The sequence below is a fragment of the Pterocles gutturalis genome, unplaced genomic scaffold, assembly GCF_000699245.1.
Source record: "Pterocles gutturalis isolate BGI_N339 unplaced genomic scaffold, ASM69924v1 scaffold21039, whole genome shotgun sequence".
Taxonomy (NCBI): domain Eukaryota; kingdom Metazoa; phylum Chordata; class Aves; order Pterocliformes; family Pteroclidae; genus Pterocles; species Pterocles gutturalis.
The window spans coordinates 8,558-28,068 of NW_010133743.1; the positions used below are offsets into that span (position 1 = coordinate 8,558).

At 44.7% G+C, this 19,511-nt stretch overlaps 1 protein-coding gene across 1 annotated transcript in view; it reads left to right on the forward strand.

Moving 5' to 3' along the window:
* Nucleotides 1-4,841, forward strand: part of CXCL12 (chemokine (C-X-C motif) ligand 12) — a gene marked incomplete at its 5' end in the record, with an annotated part of 9,575 nt that extends 4,734 nt beyond the window's left edge. Inside the window, 2 exons of the mRNA XM_010081357.1 lie at nt 2,803-2,900; nt 4,810-4,841. Of these exons, the coding sequence (XP_010079659.1) occupies nt 2,803-2,900; nt 4,810-4,841 (130 nt within the window). The remainder of the gene's footprint in view (nt 1-2,802; nt 2,901-4,809) is intronic.
* Nucleotides 4,842-19,511: the final 14,670 nt, after the last annotated feature.

Genomic DNA, 19,511 nt, shown 5'->3' on the forward strand with positions numbered 1-19,511 from the left:
CCCCACCCCCCATCTGTAGGGTAAAGGTAGGGCTGGAATCCAGTCATTTGCAAAAGCAATGCATTCTTGGAGAAATGTGGGGAAGAGTATGGCCCCAGGGCAGATGTGAGGCAGTACAGGTAGCTGAATGCCCTCCACTATTTGCTTTGTAAATGCATCTGCCAAAAAAAGTCTTTGTTCCCCTGTGTTTTTACAAAATGCAGGGGGGGAAATGCTACCAGAATTAGAGAGATTCTTCCATGTGGCCCTTTTAGGATCACACTGGGGCCAAGAGTCAGGAGGAGGAGGAGGGAAGAAAGCCAGCTAACAAACTGACTGTGATTCCAGCCCTGACATCTCTTCCCGTCTCATCCGATGCTCAGTGCCTTCTTTGCTGCCAGCACTCATCCCTCTTGTCCTTTGGGCAAATTCTTTGCAGAGGTAATCCAGGTTAATGTTGCCAGGATGGCTTTGGATTTAGGCACAACTGAGCCTAAGAGCAGGATGTGGTCCATGCTAGCTATCCTAAGGGCTCGGGCTTCTTTGTTTTTCAACTTTAGAAAGTCCTTGAGTCCCTGCCTATGTTTCTGTTTGCTGTCATCCCCAGTGAAGCCCTTGGTGCTGTTCATAGGACCTGAAATTTAGGAGGCACTTAAGAAATTTGTAGGGTTGGGGAAATGTGATTATGTGCTCAGATCCTGCCTGCCCGACTTAGGGCAACAAGTCAGATAGCTGGAACACATTCTGCTCTCACTTCCACTAGTAAAGATAGGGGCCAGCTCTACTGAAACCAGTGAGCCCCTGGCTGATCTCCAGCCAGATTCTGGTTTTGTTTACTTAATGCTAATCCAGAAGCAATTCTGCTAATTTGGTGGATTTCATCCTGGTTTACATTGAGTAACAGAAGAGAATTTGGTCCCAGCTCTATGAAATAAGATCACAGAAAGCATATATCTCCATCACCTAATCCTGTAATCATGGCATTGTTTTCATTTTTTTTCATTACAACTAGTAATGCTAGCACCAGTGGCATTTTCATGCTCCACAGACAGTCAGGGCTCTTTCCATAGCATTTTCACAAGGCATGTTTTTGATATATTTTAGTGCACAGCTTTGACTTCTTCAATGAAATGTACTTTGGAGTATATTTATATCGCATCAAACAATTCATATATTTGAATTGGAGCCACATGAATGTTGGTAGTTTAAAACACCGATATCCCTCAAAACTACTAACAGCTTGTAAAATAAATCTATATAGATCTACAAATGTTAATGTAGCTATCAATTTCAATCAGCCATATATTATATTTTTTCACTTGTACTGAAATTGTATGAAATGTGACATTACCCTATATGCACTAGCAATAAAATGGCTAATTGTTTCATGTTATGAAAACCCAATTGTACATGGGGATCTATTTTTCTGGAATAAAATCAATACTTTTTGTAGAAAGGGCTCTTGTAATTGCTTAAGAAATCACCAAGCTGTTAAAACATCTTAATCTATACCGGTGCTTCAATAGGAGAGTATCTTCTGTGTTATAATCTGCAGCTAGGGACAAGGAAAAGCTCATACAATATAGTAGTCCAATACAGTTGATTTTGAAACCAGAGATGGTTTTTAGTAGGGAATTATTTTGCTCACTAATTCTGCTTAGCCTTTATTATTGCTTTATATTCATCACATCTCCATGTAATATACACACTTACAAGACATCAGTAAAATACATTCAGGCTGTCAGGAATCCAAATTCCTTAACTGGCTTTAAAAATCATTGTGCAGCTGCTGTGGCCAACATCATTCGACATTCATCCATTTTATAGACAAGGGGCAAATAAGTCCTTTCTTGAAATAGCTAACAAATCCTTTATCACTTCCAGGCAATCCCTGTCATCATTTACAGTACATTGACTGCCCTTCCCTTCTCCCTTCATGCGAGGATATGCAAAATCAGGCTGCTGCAGGGTTAACAGAGCCTGAAATAAACAGAGACCAGCTTGTCTGCTGTCCCATTAATATAGTCCCACCTCAGAACTTCCCTCAGTCCAAGATGCTGCAGTCCATTAAACTCCGCAGCTACTGCTGGCACAGATGAGAGGTCTGATAGATCTGAAGATAACAAAAGTCAGATAGGAAAAACTTTTCCCTTGAGCCCTCTGGGAGAAAGGAAAGGCAACTCCCAACTTCTAGGGGCTGGCTGTGATGGGAGCCAAGCCCTGCTGCTGCCTTCCCACATAGTGTTTGTAAACCCCAGTGTGGCAGGCCTTCCTAACTTCTGACCTCATTTGCAAAGAAGGGCTGAAGTACAAGACGCCAATACAACTACCTCCCAGCACTCCCCCAAGTGTGTGCTGGGTGAATGCCCCACACAGTAGGAGACAATGTAGGCGACTATCTTCACAGCCTTGTTTTAAGGCACTGAATGCCCACAAATCCTGTAGAGTGGCCACTGGTTCTTGTTGATGTTAGTGGTAATGCTGGGTGGGAAGCCAGAAATGCAGCCCCCTCTGCTTTCATTGTACTTCAGGGGGTAACGTGTGGATGGTGAGGCTCCTGGCTGACAAATTGTGACAAGCATTTGGGGAGGCTTTGGTGTTTGGGGGAAAGGAGGTGTTCTGGCCTCAGAATTTGCAAATGTGCTGTCACCAGGGCACTTTCATTTGCCTAGTGTTGCTCTGAGGCAGAGGGTATACGAAAGGGGACATTATAATCATTTGCACCCTACCAGCAGATGTGAAGGGCCCATAGGATAACTGTGAATGAGACCTTTGTATATGGATAATTTATGGCAGTCTTTTTGTATTTTTCTTTTAATTTAGACCACGTCATCGCACTCATAAAAAAAAGCAACAGAAGAAACGGGGCCCACTCTGCCCTTCCCGTGCAACACCACTAAAGTCTCCAGGGAGAAAAAATGGTAGGAGGCATTAGTTTCTGAGCTGGGATACCTCAGGTTCAAGTCCCTGCTCTTCCACAGACCATCCTATGTGACCTTGGGAAAATATATTAGCCTATCCAGACCTCCATTTTTTCCCCATATTTGTTGAGGATAACATCTGTACCTTCCCTGTGAAGAAGTATTATATAGATAGAACTCTTAAAACAGGGGGAAAGTTCAGCCACAACAGAGGTGGGAAAATTTTCCATTTTACAGATGGGAAAACAGAACCCAAAGAGGCCAAAATAACCCTAAAGCAAAGCCAAAGTCAAAATCAGGGTAAAGGTTTGGAAGCCCTATTTCTTTTAGCTGGCCATATTCCTCCAATACCAAACTGACAGAGTTAAACTATAAATAACAGCTGTGAATGTGTCACGGGTGTTTTTTAATGACATATGCAGCACTGGGTGGTGACAACATGATCTGGTGCATTGGTGACTGGTTGACACTTCTCCTATGGGAGATGCTAGGCGAGTCCCATAGGACAGTGTTACATATGCCAGTGCTCTGGATGTCCCAGTTTATTTTTTGCCTTCCAGGGTGGTATGTCCTGCCTTTCTGCACCAAAAGAAATAGGGTTATTGTTGTGGGATATTGGAAAATATGTCCTCAAAGAGGAAAATTTTGCTCACAGCTTAGTCATCCGCTTTATGCCTTGGATGGCTTTTCTGAGACTACCTTCACTGAGAGTAGCCACAACTGTCTCCGGCTGTGGTCACACAGTCTTAGTTGTCCAGCAGGCATTGAAAGGGGTGTTTGTTCTGATCCTGTAGGTTAGACAAGACATGCTGGGACATCAGGGTTTTTGAATACCTGGTGTTTACCCTCTGACACTTGTAACTCAGCCTTAGTGACCTCATCTACATTGCAAAAGGCCAGTCAGCCTGGAGCAGGAGTAGGGGTCACTTCAGACAAAACCTGGAGGCCACCAGCACAGAGTGGCTCCTTGTTCTGAGTGAACCCTGCACACAATACACTGGCACTTTGCTGTGACGCACAACCCACCATTCCCCCTGGGTAGCATGCTCACACTGAGCACGGGAGGCTCGATTTGTCTGCCTCCTGCCCTGAGCTCCTACCTCTGCACTTAACGCCTCACACATTCACTGTGCAGCATGGGGCTGCTTGCCTTCCCTGTCACCCCACCTTCACTGGGCAGCTGGTCACCAGCAGATGTGATGTGTCACCCAGCTGCTCACAGCAGGTGAGGTCCCAGAGCAGGGAGGCCATGGGGATGGCTCCTGGTTGGGCAGCACACGCCAGGGTCTCTGTTCTCCAGCCACCCCATGGTGGGAGCTGAACACCAACAAGAGCAGGGCATGGGCTGTCCTCTGTGTTCCTCCATCCTCACAGAAACCTGGCACCCTGTGGGGCTGCACTCCATGACCTCCAGCAGGGCTGTGAGTTAAGGGCTTGTAGAGAAGGCATTCCCAGTGCCACTTGCTCCACTATGGGGGCTACTCACAAATGATTAATCCCTCCTTTCCCTGCTGTTTTGTTTTTGTTTTTGGTTTTTTTTTGGTTTTGGTTTTGGTTTTTTTTGTTGTTGTTTTTTTTTTTTGCCAAGTCTCTTTGCCCACCAATAATTCTCTGCTCTGGCTTTCAAGTCCAGAATAAGCTTCCTAGCCAGCCTTCCTCCTATGTTAGCTGTGAACACCTTACTAACTGTGAGCACAACCTGTCCAAAATAACTCCCATTGCTGGGTCCCAGTAGCTCCTTGTGGAGAACTTCCCCCCAAATGTTTGGTAAATACTGGTTGGAGGGACTGCAAAAGAAATGCCTTTGGATTAGCCAAGAAAGAGATTTTCTGTTTGACTAGGCCTGATATCAAAGCTTTTGCAACTGAAATAAACCTTAATAGTGTTTCACTCTGTTCTTCATCAACAGGAGGTTCAAGATGTAAGAGGCAAGCATTGTAAGCCGTCTACAGGATTTCTTACTGTAGGACCCAGAGAGCAGATAACCAGTATTAGGGAATGAATACATTTCACAGTTATCATGCAGCACAAAAGCAACGCTTCATGCCATTTCCAAAGGGTTTTTTTGTTTGGGGTTTTTTTTTTTTTTTGGTGTTGTTTGGTTTGGGGTTTTGGGGTTTTTTTTGCACAGATTGGCTTGCTTTCACAGTGCTATTTTTATATAGTAAGATGTAACTATTTGAGAAAAATATGTTTTTATACAGGCTGGTTTATTACCTAGCACTGAGGGCAGATATGAATTTAAACTAACCCTATGTTATTATAGAATATTTTATTTCCTTTGCTATGTAGAGGTTGTGCTTTATTTAACTTTCTTGGTTCATGCAAGTCTCCTGGAGTTTTAAACCTAGAAGGACATGAACTGTACAGTGCAATGATGTCGTGTAAGTAGTGGAGGAACTCCTTGCCTCCAGAAGTCATCGAGGCCATGAACATAGGAAGGCTAAAAAGCATCAGACACTGGTGAAAGTGGACAGCATTACCATTGGTGGCATATACAGGTATTTTGGGTGAGAGATTAAACTCAAGGCTACAGGGGTAAAGCCCTTCTCTGAAGATCAGAGACTTTGGTGACAGCTATGAGCAGATGGGTCAATGCACATCTGGTATTGCAAGGTGCTAGTACTTGGTTTGTAATAGGTGTGTATGTTAGGAGCCACAACACTAACCTGATGTCACCTGGCATTTCCTATGTTCCTGTGTTTCTGATGACAAATTTTAGCACAAAAAGGAATTGGTTATTAATGGTCTAACCACATGATCATGTTGCAAGTTGCTGGAGGAGTCAGGTATGCTGCCATGCACCAGGAGTCTCTTCCCACCCACCCTCAGGAGGTGGCTTCAGCTCGCCCGGCTACTTTTGCACTGGAGTAGGCAGAGGTGGATTCACGTGATGTGACGCTTCATGAATGATGCTGTAGCCTTGGCTACGGAACAGTCACACATACCTGAGGGCAGTAACATCTTTGCTCCAGAGATACCTAGAAGAGGATGTCTGGCCATACTTTGGAAGAAAGAGATGCCTGGGGCAAGAGAGGGTCTGCCTGGTTTGTGGAAGGAGTGGTGTTTCTTGGGTGTGGAAATGAAGGCCAACAGTCACTGCTCACCAGCGGTCATGGCCCTGTTTGCTGGTGAACAGAATAGCCTCTGGAATTTCCTTCGCAAAATAGACCTGGGGACAGGTACCACTTCTTGCACCAGTCCCCTCTCTCAGCCAGAAACTTCTTTCTCCTGATTCCTACCTGTATATGCAGTACCTTTGCTATACAGTGTATGGGAAGACACCTGCAGTACTGCGATAGTCATGTTACGCTGCACACTGGGATCCAGGGGGAAGCACATTTGTGCAGCACAATGTTTGTGTTTGTATGTAACTGTGTGTGTCTTGTAAAAAAACATGTTGTAAGATTGTTTGGTTTTTTTGGTTTGGTTTTTTTTTTTTGAGCGGGTTACTTCAAAAGGAATCTTCCACTGAGGGGTGTTTTGCTAAGCACTCCTTTTTCTGGCAGGCATCTTTAGTGCCAAAGAGGCACTTTGGCTAGCCAGGGACTACCTTATTTTCATGTGGATTCAGGTAAAAACCTTGCAAGTATTTTCCTCTCTGCGAAACAATGCTATTACAATGCTATTATCTTCATCTGGGACCACATCACCTCATTTGCTTTAAAGTAGAAACCAGCTGCTGTGCCTAAAATTCATGTGTGTCATCTTGACATTCCTTCTATTGTTATCATTACTAGCCTGGTGCTTTAAGTACATTGTGTCTCTGTTTTGGAAGGTCTGATACCACTGAACTTGATGAGAATTGGAGTGTTGATCAGGTGAGTAGGCTCAGATCCTCTGTTGTAAGGGTAAAGACAGAAGGAACTTTTATGGGCAAACTAGAGTTTCTTGTCTTTTCCCTGGACTGTACTTTATATCCCTAGGGTCCATTCCCTGTCCCCACACGTGCACCTGCAATTGCTAGTGGTTTGCCAGAGGCGGACATGTGAGTGTCAAAGCCAAGAATGCCTTTGGGGAAAGTGTGGAAGAACCTTAGTTCTGATACAAACTTGAAGCTTGTCCTTCTCACCCAGAAAGATGCATTCTTCACATGTGCTTCACCTCAAAGGTCAGCTTGAGGTCTGCTCAATTTCCATTGGAGTAAATGGAGAATTAAATAATCCTCTGATTTTGATTCAGTAGCGCACCTTGCTAATGATGATAGGGGCCACGAAGATTTTACTTCCAGTGAAAGGATGGGGTAGGTAGATGCAACTGTACAAGCCTTGACAGTGCTCTGCTTCAGTCCTCGTTGACAGGGAGTGCGTCTGGGGTCAGTACGAGCAGGGAAAGGTCTCTGGGCCCATGCCAGCCCCACATTGCAGCCTGGGCAAACAGACTACTTTGACAAAAGCATTCAGATGGGCAGTGCTGGAGCACTGGCCAAATCCCGAGGTCCCCGTTCTGGACAGTGTAGCCAGGTAGCGGAGGTCCTGCAGGAAGGGGGTCACCTGTCGACCTTCTCTTCTGAGGGCAAATGGGTGAGTGTTTCAGGAGCAGACTGTGCTAAAATAAAGGCATTTGCTCCTGAGAGAAATGCATGAGTAGCAGCAGGAAGGAAAGGGGCTCCCTGCAAGGGTAGGGATCATTTACGGCCAGGTGGTGGTTGTCTGGGTGCCTTGTGGGCTGTCTGCCTCTGGCAACTCTTGAGGCTCTGTGACCTGGCCCCTGGGCTAGTGATGATTCACTACCCGAGTAGCTGAAACCACTCAGGGCATGGGGCTGCTCTCAGGGGCCAGCACCATGTCCCTGCCTCGTCTGCACAAGGCTGAGCACAGCATGAACGCAGGGGTGGCTGATAAAAGGTTCCTCTTGCTTTAGACCAAAATTCAACCTTAAGTGGGAAGCTTTGCTTTTTGCTTGACGGTATTTTCATGATGCATTGGGAAGAGCAGCCATGCCCTTCACTCCAGAGAGATCATCCACCCGGCTGCCCCAGGCTCCCTGTGCTGCCCGGTGCATCACACGCTGTTCCTCCTGGGCACACAACGGCCTGAGCAGGCCGAGAAGCAGCACGAGCAGAAACCCACTGAGAGTGAGCACTTAACTTTCCTTTTTGCCTTTAACTGTTGACCAAAGACCGATCAGGGAAAAGAAGCGTGGGGAGATGGGAGTGATGTAGGGACCACTCATGAAGAGAAGGAGGGAAAAGAGATAACACTGACCTGGTGCTGAAAAAGCAGCTTCCATAAATGTGAAATCATCAAGTGGTATTTTTCAAAGTGCAGCTGTTGAATCCTAAGGTTGAGTTGTTTGGGGATTTTTTTGTAAGAATAGATGGTATTTATTGCTGTACCGATTTTGTATTTATGCTAGCTTTACACTTGTATGTATTAATATCTTATCTGAATTCTGCCTGAGGAAGGATGAAGGATGACTTTCTGATGTGTTTTTAACAAAGGTGTTTGAGCAAAGGTGACTGTTCATTTTGCAATGAAGGCTATGTTCGAAGTTAAATATACACATTTCGTTGAAAATGCAGTTCCTATAGAAGTTTTTGTTCATATTTCCCCTTTGTTAGCATCTAGAGAGTCCTTCTTTTCTCTGGCAACTTGTTTTGAGTGATGTGATGTACAGTAACCAGGGGTTTCTGACAACTCATCAACTAAAACCTGAATTTTTTTCTTTACCAACATCACACTAAGACAATCCTTGCCTGCAGACATGAAAGTCTGGTGGCCACAGAGAAGAAAACATGTATCATGATGAAAGGGCTGCATGAACGTCCCATCTTCCACTCCGTAAGAGCTCATGTTGTCAGAATGTGGTAAATACTGTACTTTATATTTTTAGGAAGTAAAAAAGGAATATCTTCCCAAATAATGTGAAAAGGGTTTTGTATTTGTGTTCCTGTAAGGCAGCTTTCATAGAGGAGTTATATTATGATTTTGAAACTACTCCTTTCATATAATATTTTGAAAATAAACACTTTTATATTGTTGTAATTTCTCCCATAAATGTGTATGCACTTAAAATTTTCTTAATAAAAATATCTATCTAAATGAAATTATTGCTTGCTTCTAATTTTTTTTTCCCTCACATACAAACAGATAAAAGCTTTACATCAGAAAAAACATTCAGGTGTAGTTTAAGTGTCCAGTTTCAAGCATGCTTCCATGTAGCCCCATGGGCTCCAACCCTGCGGGGAACCTGAGGCAAAGTGCCCACAGAGCTTGGCAGGGAGCAGCAGCCTAGCAGATTGAAATGTGCCATCTGCAAAAGGAAAGGCTTAACCATTTGCTCCCTAAACAGAAGCCCAGACTTTTATTTTTTTTAAACTTTTTTTTTTTTTCCCCTCAACTTGTCTCCTGCAGCAGGTTGACTTCAGTGGAGCTGAAAACTGTGAGCTATTTTTGCTCCAGCAACAGGGATGCCATCGTCATCTATGCTGGGGAAGGGATGAGGGTTTCTCTGAAGAGCCTGAGGGGTGTCAGAGGATGTGTTTTGACAGAGGAGCAGATGCTGTGAACAACACCCTCCTTGGGGGTGGTTTTCCCAGGGCACAGAAGAGTCAACTTTTAGTTTGGAAGTGGAGAGTGGTTTTGGAGGCTTGTAGGACTGGCCTGAAATCCTGGAGGTGTAATCCTAATTTGGATGATGTTGCAGGGAATTTGCTGTGAGTTTCAAAACCACTTTTGGCAGTGCCTTCCCCCATCTGTGAGTCCCAATGGCAGGGGGAAAGTCACCCTGCTCCCTCCACAGCTGCCATGCTCCAACATTCCTGGGCTCCTCCCTTCATCTACTGCAACAACACAAATAAATCCCAGGACCGTGTACAGCTCTGGCTGGAGCAAAGGTTAGGGATAATTTGATATCTCATAATAGTGAAACAGTGCTTGAGCCTTACTGAGCTTCTTATTCAATAAATATTTCTTGGCCAAATTGACGCAAGGCAAAAGACATGCAGCAAAGGAAAAAAGGAAACTCAGATGATTGATGATCCCTTTGCAAATCTAGTAATGATTTAGTAAGAGATCATGAAAAACTGAGCACGTAATTTTGAATGCAGATGGTCAGTGAGAGATTTCCAGGCCACTGGGAAGTGCATTGGGAGTAATTAGCTATAAAATTACACATTAATATTAAGGAAAGGTCCCGTGTTCTGTGGAGCGCTTTGCTGAGCCTTTAATCATGTTTTTTCTCTTGAATGTGGAAGTTTTGGTTCTTACTTCCTCAGCAAAGCATCATGGCAATGTATCCTCAAACTGCCTAGGAATTAGAGGTGAACCCACCTTTTAGCACATCTGGCTCTCTTCATAGGCAGCTTTCCAATATTAGCAAGCTGAAGGAAATCGGCTGCATTCATGGCCTCAGCCATCCTGACACTGATTATGGGCTGGATTTATTAGGCCCTGGTGTGGTATAGGTCAGAAGACAGCAATGGGAAATGCCTCTGCTTCTTGGGACCAGCTGGGGGTTTTACCACGGAGGCTGTTACCACTGGGGATGCTACCTCAGAGCTGCTGTGATGCTGCATGATGAGGGTCTGTCCTTGTTTCTGGTGAGCATCTCCCTGCTTTATAAAGCTACTTGATCTCAAGTCATCCTGAGAGTCCCTCAGACAAAACAAATATGTAGCTTTGAGACCAGCAAAGGCAAAATGAAAAAAAACCAAAACAAAAAAAAGGCAAAAAAACAAGGTCTAGAAGCTGAAGCCAGAGAAATTCAAACTGAAAACAGATTTCTAAGTGTGGAACTGATTAGCTTTTGGAACGTGTTCTCCAAGAGGAGGGGGGAAAACCCTGATCCTTCCTATGTCTTCAGAGCAGGGCTGAAGACTGTTGTGGTGTTAGCCACGTATGGCTTGGTGGGCTCTCGGGGGACACGGGGTGAAGTTCTCTTGCCTCTGTTACTAACAGGGTCAGACGAGATGAGGTAACAATCCCTCTGGCCTCAGAAATCCATACGCAGAAAGCCCTGGTTCCAGGGGAGCATTCCCCAGCCTGTCGGTGATTAATAACACCAGTACATCATCGGTCATCCCAGCTCCGCTTGGACCGAGGCTGAGGATGGCTTCTGCTGTTACACAGGAGACAGATTTGGGGTAAAAGGCCTCTACTTTGGTCACAAAGGTTATTGTCCAGCTGGAGGGACACCGGTATGGCAGTGAGAGAAGGCTGCAGCCTTGTCGTGCACTGTGCCTCATCCATGCACCTCCCCAGCTCTGGGAGGGGGATCTGCTCACATAGGTCCACCTGGCAGGAGTGCTCACACTGGTGATTTTTTCTTGTAGGAACCTCCTGAATTTCTTCCTTTGTCCCTTTTTGCCCTTGACCCTCATTTGTCCTTCATTTTGTCCTCTGGCTCTTTGAGGACCTCATCTTTCCTCTCAACCCCAGCTGCAACAGCTCAAGTGACAAGTCCTGGTGATTTAAAGCCGTCCATCACTCTCTGCCAGTCACCAGCACCTTCCTGCTTCCTCACCCTTGTTAGTGCTCTCTGACTAGGGCCAGTGGTCTGTGTCCAGTCTCTGAAAGAGGTGGTAGGACGTTTTCTTTCTGTCCTTTGCAGCCACTGTAACAGAGCAGGATCCAGGGTCCTTTGAGAGAGGAGCCACCTGAACACTGCTGCAGAGCTGTTTGGCTTACGCTCTCGGGCTCATTCCTGAGTGTGAAGCCTGACCCATCTTCCCTGGCCGGCCACAGCACCTCCGTTTGCCACATTAGCGCGTCCCCAGCTCACATGTCTTGCAGTGCCTTCCTCTACAGCCAGCTGTTCCTCTTGGTAGCTGCTGAGGAAAACAGTGACCTGTTATTGCTTCCTTCCCACAGCCAGCAAACAGAGAGCTGGACCCTGACGCACTGGCTTTGTGAGCTGGCAGGACCAAGAGGGTGCTTCAGACTTTCGGCAAGCCCAAGACAGACCACCGTGGCTTGAATGGAGGGTGAAGTCTGGTACAGTCTGTCAAGAGATGGAAGAAAACAACCTAAGAACAGGACAAAAGTTTAAAATGCTGCTGTAGCTGACTGAAACCTCAAAAACGTGTGTGATTCTTTCCCCCCAAAGATCCGCAATCACTTCCAGCTGCCTAGCATGCCGCATGATTTATTGCAGTGCTTGGAAGAAGATTTTGGCTGTGGTGAAATATGTTTGTACGCTGCCTGTAAAAACCAGCAAATCTGACGAAAGCGCTCTCTGGAGGTTGTTCAAATTGCCACATTGCCAAGTCCTTCCATACACAGTACCACAGCAATACATAAAACCAATATAAGTTTAATATCTAGCACGCGCTATCTGTTTGCCTCTGAGCACCAGAGAGATACTTAAAATACTTCAGACTACACTGTACAATTCTTACACAAAAGGAAGACTACTTACGTGAGCAAATGCCAAGCCCCATTGCAGAGCCTGGCCCATGTTTTCTAAATTAGAGCCTTCCCAGAGTACAGAGCACTAGTGAAATAGTTCTGCACAAAATATTTGGAAAAGGAGGAAAAAGAGAGGAAATACTTTTTCTTTCAAAATATAAATACTAAGAATGCAAATAGGAATCAAACCCCGTGTGCCAGATCTACACCCACAAAAGCTGGATGACTACAATTGTGCTAAGCATCCACATTCAGAATTAAGGTCCTTGTAGTAACTTTCACTGCTCTCCTCATCCTGCTTATCCCAGTGTTTCTCTTACCTACTTTATTGCCTGCTAAGGAATCTATACCAGCCCTGTTACTGAGGGATTGGTACCCCTCCTTGCCCCTTGGAGTTCTGCCCTGTTCCCCAGAGCGGAACTTGGTCTTGCCAAGAAAGGGGGAACATTCCAGGGGCATTTCTAGATTGTATCTGTTTTTACATGCCTGCACTCCCCTACTCTTGCATCCCGTGTCCCAGTTTGATTTTCTCTCTGTCCATTATTATTCTAATTGGGACAAGGCCCCACTGTGAAGGAGTGGCATAAACACGGAATGATAAAGACAGTCCGTACCTGATAGATGTCATGGTTGAAGATCTGCTCTGCTCGATTCTTACTTGAGCATAAATGTTGCAAGGAATGCAATTCTCTTATCTCTTCGCTGGGTGTTGGAGAAGCATCACACCAGATGCGGGATGGTTTGTCAAGCAAATAAAGAAGTACAGATCATCTAATTTCACATTCACCTCTGTCACCATATGCAAGATTTGGTTAACAGAAAGTATTTCACTTCCTTGGAGGGGTGGAATAATGTAAAAAGATAATGGAGAAGTGACAAGGAGAAGCAAGGCTTCCCAGTCATTCAGTTACATGAGATAAAGCCTGGAGAGGGATGCTCTGCGGGCAGGAGATTAGTAGGTCTGCATTGTGGAGCTCGCTCTGCACAGCTCCCACGTGGCCTGCTCCCATGTGAGTCTTAGCAGCGCTCACCCCCTGTATCACTGCTTTGGGCACCCAGCCATCCTGGCTCCTCCCCTCCTCTCCCTCCCCTTCTCCCCTCTCCTTCCTCACTTTTAACTACTTTAAGATTTCTCTTTCTTGCTGCCATGTTATTTGTTGCTGACTTTGGACATTCTTTATTGCTTTTCATCAGGCTTCCCAGTGCTCACACACTCTGTGTTGGTTTGGCCCGCTCTGCCTTTTGTCTGTGCGAAAACAAAAGCTTTATCTGTTGCCCAGAGACCATGGTGACTTCAGGGCTTTCCCAGTGCCAGCACCTAATTGCAAACAAATGGAAGTCCCCGGCTACGTCCCCAGCAGTCCTGTGTCTTGGGTGAGAGGGCCTGATGCTGCTCACTCTGCGCTGCAGGACTGGTGAAATGCTCTTGATTTACAGCAGTGTATCTCAGAGTGCCATCTGGCCTTCAGCAATCTAGCTGCCTTGGAAGAGAAGGCATAAAAGCCACACGATGCTCGTGACATGAATATATCAAATGTCTGGTTTCCCTTAACGTCAATGAATAAAGGGTAGTTGATTGCAATGAGCAATCTGGACACTCTTCAGAAAATCCTCATAGGGCACAGAAGCAAGTGGCACAACGTTTCCACTCCATTTCTGCCTCTCTTTGAAACCCACAAAGGGATCATCGCTCCGTGACAAAGACTGCCAGAGAGAGGCATACAGAGCAGGGCATCAGGCAGGGAGTGTGTGGCTGACATGCTGCACATAGACACTCCTCTGCCCAGCACAAAGAGCTGCTTGAAAATTAGACTTTCGTCCAGGAGAAAGAAGGAGAGATTCCCAATACTCTGACATTTGTTTTTATCCCAAAGCAGGACAGAAAAAGTCTGAATATCACGTTTTCTAGTAGAATGGACAGTTTGGAAATAATTCAATCAGGAAATGACAAAATAATTTGTTCTGCTCAAATTGACAGAGAGTTGGACCTTCCTACCTGTTATAGTGACTCATAGGAGTTGTAGTTCCAGCAGTCCACCCCAACCTGGGTTTCCCAGGCTGGACTGCATCTCCGATGCTGCATTGCTGCTGTGGCCCATCTGTGATTTATTGGAACATGTCAGCCAAACGTGCTTCGTGGGGTTTATAGTTTCTCCACAGCACCTAGCTCATAAAAGATGGTGAGAGCATAAAGAATATTGGAGCTTGGACAGGCATTAAGCGTGGTCAATTTAATCTGAAATCTTTCCATTATGATTTTTCCCTCCAGCAGATAGTACAAAAATTTCTCCAAATATCCTTTGAAAAACTTCAATTTCATGAAAACAATTTTTAATTGCATAAATACGTCAGAAAATTCTCAAATACCTCTAAATTTTCTGGCAAGTTATTACTAAGTTGCTATTCTCTGTTTTATTTGCCACTCTTCAGCTTATTCAGCTTCCTTGGGGAATCATTCTCAGCTATTGATCAGCAGCTAAACAATCACAAGTCTTGCCAGCATTATTTCTTCTTACATTGCTCTCAAGCAGCTCCTTCTCCTTGGAGGGCTTCCCAACCTTCATGTGAAGTGCACGTAAAGAAATCACTCCTGGGGCCCATCCCACGGCACCTGCATGGGCTTATTCTGGGGGTCTGCACAGGCTCATCCCAAAGAGCAACCCCACCATCCTATGTGAGGGCAGGAAGCAGAAAGAGGAAAGGGAGGATTATTCTTGCCTGCTCTCTAGCAAACAGATCTGGATAATTTTTTTTGTCAGACTGATTTTCTTGGAATCCAAACTTTCAGTGGGAACATGGCCATACTGGTTAAACTTTAGTGGGAAAGTCCAAATGCTCTGAGGTGACTTTTTCAGTCTCCCTCAATCGTGTTCGATTGTTTCATTTTCATAATATTGAAACCTGTAGTTCTTGTAAGGTAAAATGGCTTGTTTTGACTTCACCATTTCAAATATGGTCTAATAATATAACACAGCAGGGCAACATCAAAAGTAGATGTTTTTATCTTTTTGAAATGAAATATATTCCCTAATCAAATAATTTTTGTGGAAATAGCAAGAAGTTATGATATTGTGACTTCCCCTGAGCCAATTAGTAATGGAAACAAATCGCAAAACATCAGCAGTTCTCAGGAAAAACACATTGATTTTTTTGATTAGTTCTATCAGCCTCTCAAGACTGTGGATTGGGAGAGAGAAACTTAGGAGGAACAGAACACTGATTTTTCTGTCCAGCTCTACTGAAGCATGGAGGGTGAGTCCCCGCAGTGCTGCTGGGATCTGTCCCTAGCAGCAGTGAGCCTTAGCGATTTGAAGATGGTATGAGTGTGCCCAACAATGATGCTCTGGCAACATTAGTGCCTGAAAATTGTGGAAAGCAATATGTGCAGCAGCCAACCTGGATGAGTATTTTACGTACATTTCCCTTCAGGGGCTGTTCTGCGGTGGATTTGAGTTAGACTCAATACATGAATCTATAAATGTGGTATTTTTGGTCATGCTGCCTGTTTTGTATTAAACCTCTGCAGTTTGTTTCTTTCTCTTTTTTTTTTTTTTTTTTTTCATTTTAGCAGCTGTGCAGGGTGCAAAGCATTGCCTTGACAGTATCAGAAAAAAAGGTCGGAGAGTCAGGGGAGCAAGGAAAATGTGCAAAGTTCTCCTACCAGCACAATATTGGGGTCTCAGTTGTGAATGAACTGAAAGAGTGGAGAGATGTTAATAGGAGGAAAAAGGCAAAATCTCAGATTCCAAGTCTTGTCCATGTTAGAAGCAAGGAACAGCATCTACAGGCAAAAAATAACAGAGATGGTTGCTGGTTTTCTGTGGGTGTGGGGAAAGAGCCTATGTTCAGATGTGGACAGTACATCCATGACCTCTAGTCCTTCTTGGTATGTAAAGTCAGCACCCAGACCACTGTGCAAGATGGGCATGCTAGCCCCTGGTAGGTGGTGGAGTTTTCTTCCCACCTCTGGCACAAAATTTCACCACAGTCAGAGGTGAATAAATAGTTTTCAATGCAATTTTATTCCAAACTGAGAAAAACCTATTCTTTTATCCTACCTGTCTCCCGAATCAGATACATCTGTGAACCTGCTCTGAAAGCATTGTGTCTATATAAGAAATAGCTCTAATTCTTGTTTTTCTTAACACAGAGAGCTTGTCCCTACAACTGCATGCTTTTGCTCATCATACCTCCAAGCTCCGTGAAAGCATAATCAACTCCAAATGACTGCAAGTCATTTTGTCCATCTAAAAAAACACCTAAAAAAGTCTAAATAGTTTCAGGTATGTGGATTTAAAGACATGGAGAACAAAATCTGTGGACTTATTTTGGATTTATACTGTCTAACCAATACTAGGACTTGGCCAGGTATCCTCCCCTTGGACTTTTCATCTCTTTGTTTCACTAGCTACTTAAGACCTGTGGATCCTAAGTCTTTGAACATTCACCTTCAGAGGAATTAAATTAGGTTACTGGTAGCTTTCATCCTGCAGTCCCAGTTGCTCAGACTTTGGCAACTGTACTTCTGCAGAAGAGCAACCTTTGAGACCTTCAGAGTAAAATGCAGAGAAGGCTGAGACACAACCCACACTGATACACCATGATGATAAAACAAACCATTAGAGCTGGAAGTTGTGCTGTTTCCCAAACACAGAGATGTGCCTGGACTCCGTGGGTAAGGTAGGAGCAGCATTAGGAGCAATGCTCTGCGCTGAATCCCTTCTCAGGAGATTGTGCAGCAAAATATCCCAATGCATGGAAGATTGTGAGGGGGAAGGTTGTGGCTTTTGATTTGGTTTTTTAATAAGGGAGAGTTTTGATATAAAAAGAAGGAACTTTTAGGTATGGGCTGATGGATTGCAGTTAGGGAAGACTTTCACATCTGGGAGGATGGATAGCACAAGCCACCCAGGATGTATAAGAGCAGTTTGCTCTCACTCTGTTTCTCTCAGGGGTTGCATCTTCAGCAAAATAGTGAGTCTGGTGCTAAATGTCTCTCTGCATTACCTCGTCACTTCCAATTACCCTTACTTGCTCTGCTCACAGGAGTTTCTAGAGAAGACGGGATCTGCTTTTCTAATGCATTGTCCAAAATTGAGCAAGCAAATAATTCTAAAGAATTGTTTAAGGAACTCATTTAGGAAAATTCCTATAGAAATGAAGTGTTGGGTGACCCCTTCAATGACCAATGTTTCCCAGTGCTGCAGAGCAGCAGAAGCCTGTACTCCCCTCAGAGGTGTCTTCTCTGGTCCAGAGAAGCTGGTCCAGAACCAGTAGGAGAAGCCAGGGCCTTCTGGCATGGTCTCTCCCAATCCCTCACAGCTCTGCGGAGATAAACCACCAAAGCTCCCTTTGGTAGGGTCCAAACCACTCTGCTTCAGAAGGAGCAGTCTGCAGCTATGATCCGAGTGACATCTCCCACCACAGCCTTACCCATCAGTTCCTTCTGGACCATTCCCTGCTGCCAGGAGGTGATGCTTGCAAATCTGGGATGCTGCAGGAGTGACAGTCAGTTCAGCTAGCTGGCAGAGCAAGGTAAGCTGATCAGACTCCTTTCTTTGCTGAGTCACCACGTGGTTATTAAGCTGTTAAAATCTCCTTTACTTACTTCCAGTGGCCTGGAACACCACCTCTCTTTTCCCTTAAATAACTACCCAAATGCTTATGTAATGAAGTGGTGGTTGAGTTTGAATGAGTCAGGAACTGACACGCTCAGCACAACTCATCAGCTGGGGACAGTCCATTTCCTGCTTGCTGAAAGCCAAGGAATATTTACAGCTCTTTTTTTGTCCCCCAGGCAGCAAAAAAAAAAAAAGAATGACTTTATAACAATGTGCTTGGTTTTTCTTCTGGTAAAATTTATTTATAATGTCATGTGCTCACAAGTGCTGCCATACCAGAAAGGGCCAGATGCAAATCAGTAGGCAAATAAAAGGCACAGGATTGGATCCTGGGAACAGCCCCTCTCTGTGCTTTCATGAGTGTGAGCATTGCTTCTGGGAGCCTGAACTAAGCACTGTAGAGCAAAGGACACAGCAGCCCAAGGAGACCAGCATCTTAGATATGAAAAAAAAAAAATTGTCCAAAAGTTGAGGAATTCCCAGAGCTCGGACTCTCATGAGAAGAACAAGGAGCAGTGAAAGTGGAGAAGCCTCCCACTGTAATGGATGGATGCCTGGGGACTATGAACCTCCTCTTGTGTTGCACTGTCTGCAGGGACCAACAGTTGCAAACCTTGCATCTAACTTCCAGATGCTGATGATTGTGCCTGGTTAGGGTCCAAGTTCCTGTGCAGATTCCAGCAAAGGCCCAGGTGCCTTGGTTTCTTGCAACAGGCATCTTCCTCCAAGCACCTGGGATGAGGAGTCATCCCAAACTCTCCTTCTATCTCTCCCCTTGCATAGCCACAACCCACGCAGCACTGAGACTGTGACAGCTCTACCAAATGCAGAGTGGAGGTAGCAAGTAGCAGGTGCTGCACTGTGAATGGGAGGTGATGAGAAAGAAGTGGAAGAGGAAGGAGTTGAGCAGGTTGCAGATAGCAAATGATCTGCCTTTTCCTTTGGCTCTTTGGATTTCAAGTCACCCTGTAGCTTGTTTGTTCTTAATCCAGCCAATTGGCATGCTTTGAAAGTTAAGAAAACAAACCAAATCAAGAAGCAGGTCTGAGTTTATTGCTCTGAAATTTGCACACGTGCACAAGTTTATGCAAGGCCACTGCATGCTTCAACACTTGCTGCCCACTCAGTTGTAAAGAAACTGGAAGTCATAATTACGCCAAACATTTTTCCAGAGTAAAATATGTGTATAAGAGTCATAGAATTGTAGAATCATAGAATGGTTTGGGTTGGAAAGGACCTTAAAGATCATATGTGTTTCTATACTTACATAAATGTGCATTTATACATATATTTCTATGTATATATAGTCATACCTATGATTCATTTTACATGTGTATAAAAGATGTGTGTAAAAGGCAAACAGCAACCTAACAGGCCAATAAAATCGCACCCCGGGTGCTCCAGCTAGAAAGCACAGAGAATTTTATTAAATCTGCTATTGAAGTTGGCATGTAAATCAGCCCTTACCTAGTGCTACCCATAATATTAATCAAGAAATGGCACCGCAGAGAAATTTGAGAGTGTTCAGTCCTTGGAAGGGACACATGAGATGTGTATTAGCCCTTCCAGTGGGGCCACAGAGGAGACTGTAAACGCCCAGGCAGAGCTTTGCTAGGGATCTGCTGGAAATGAATGCTTTT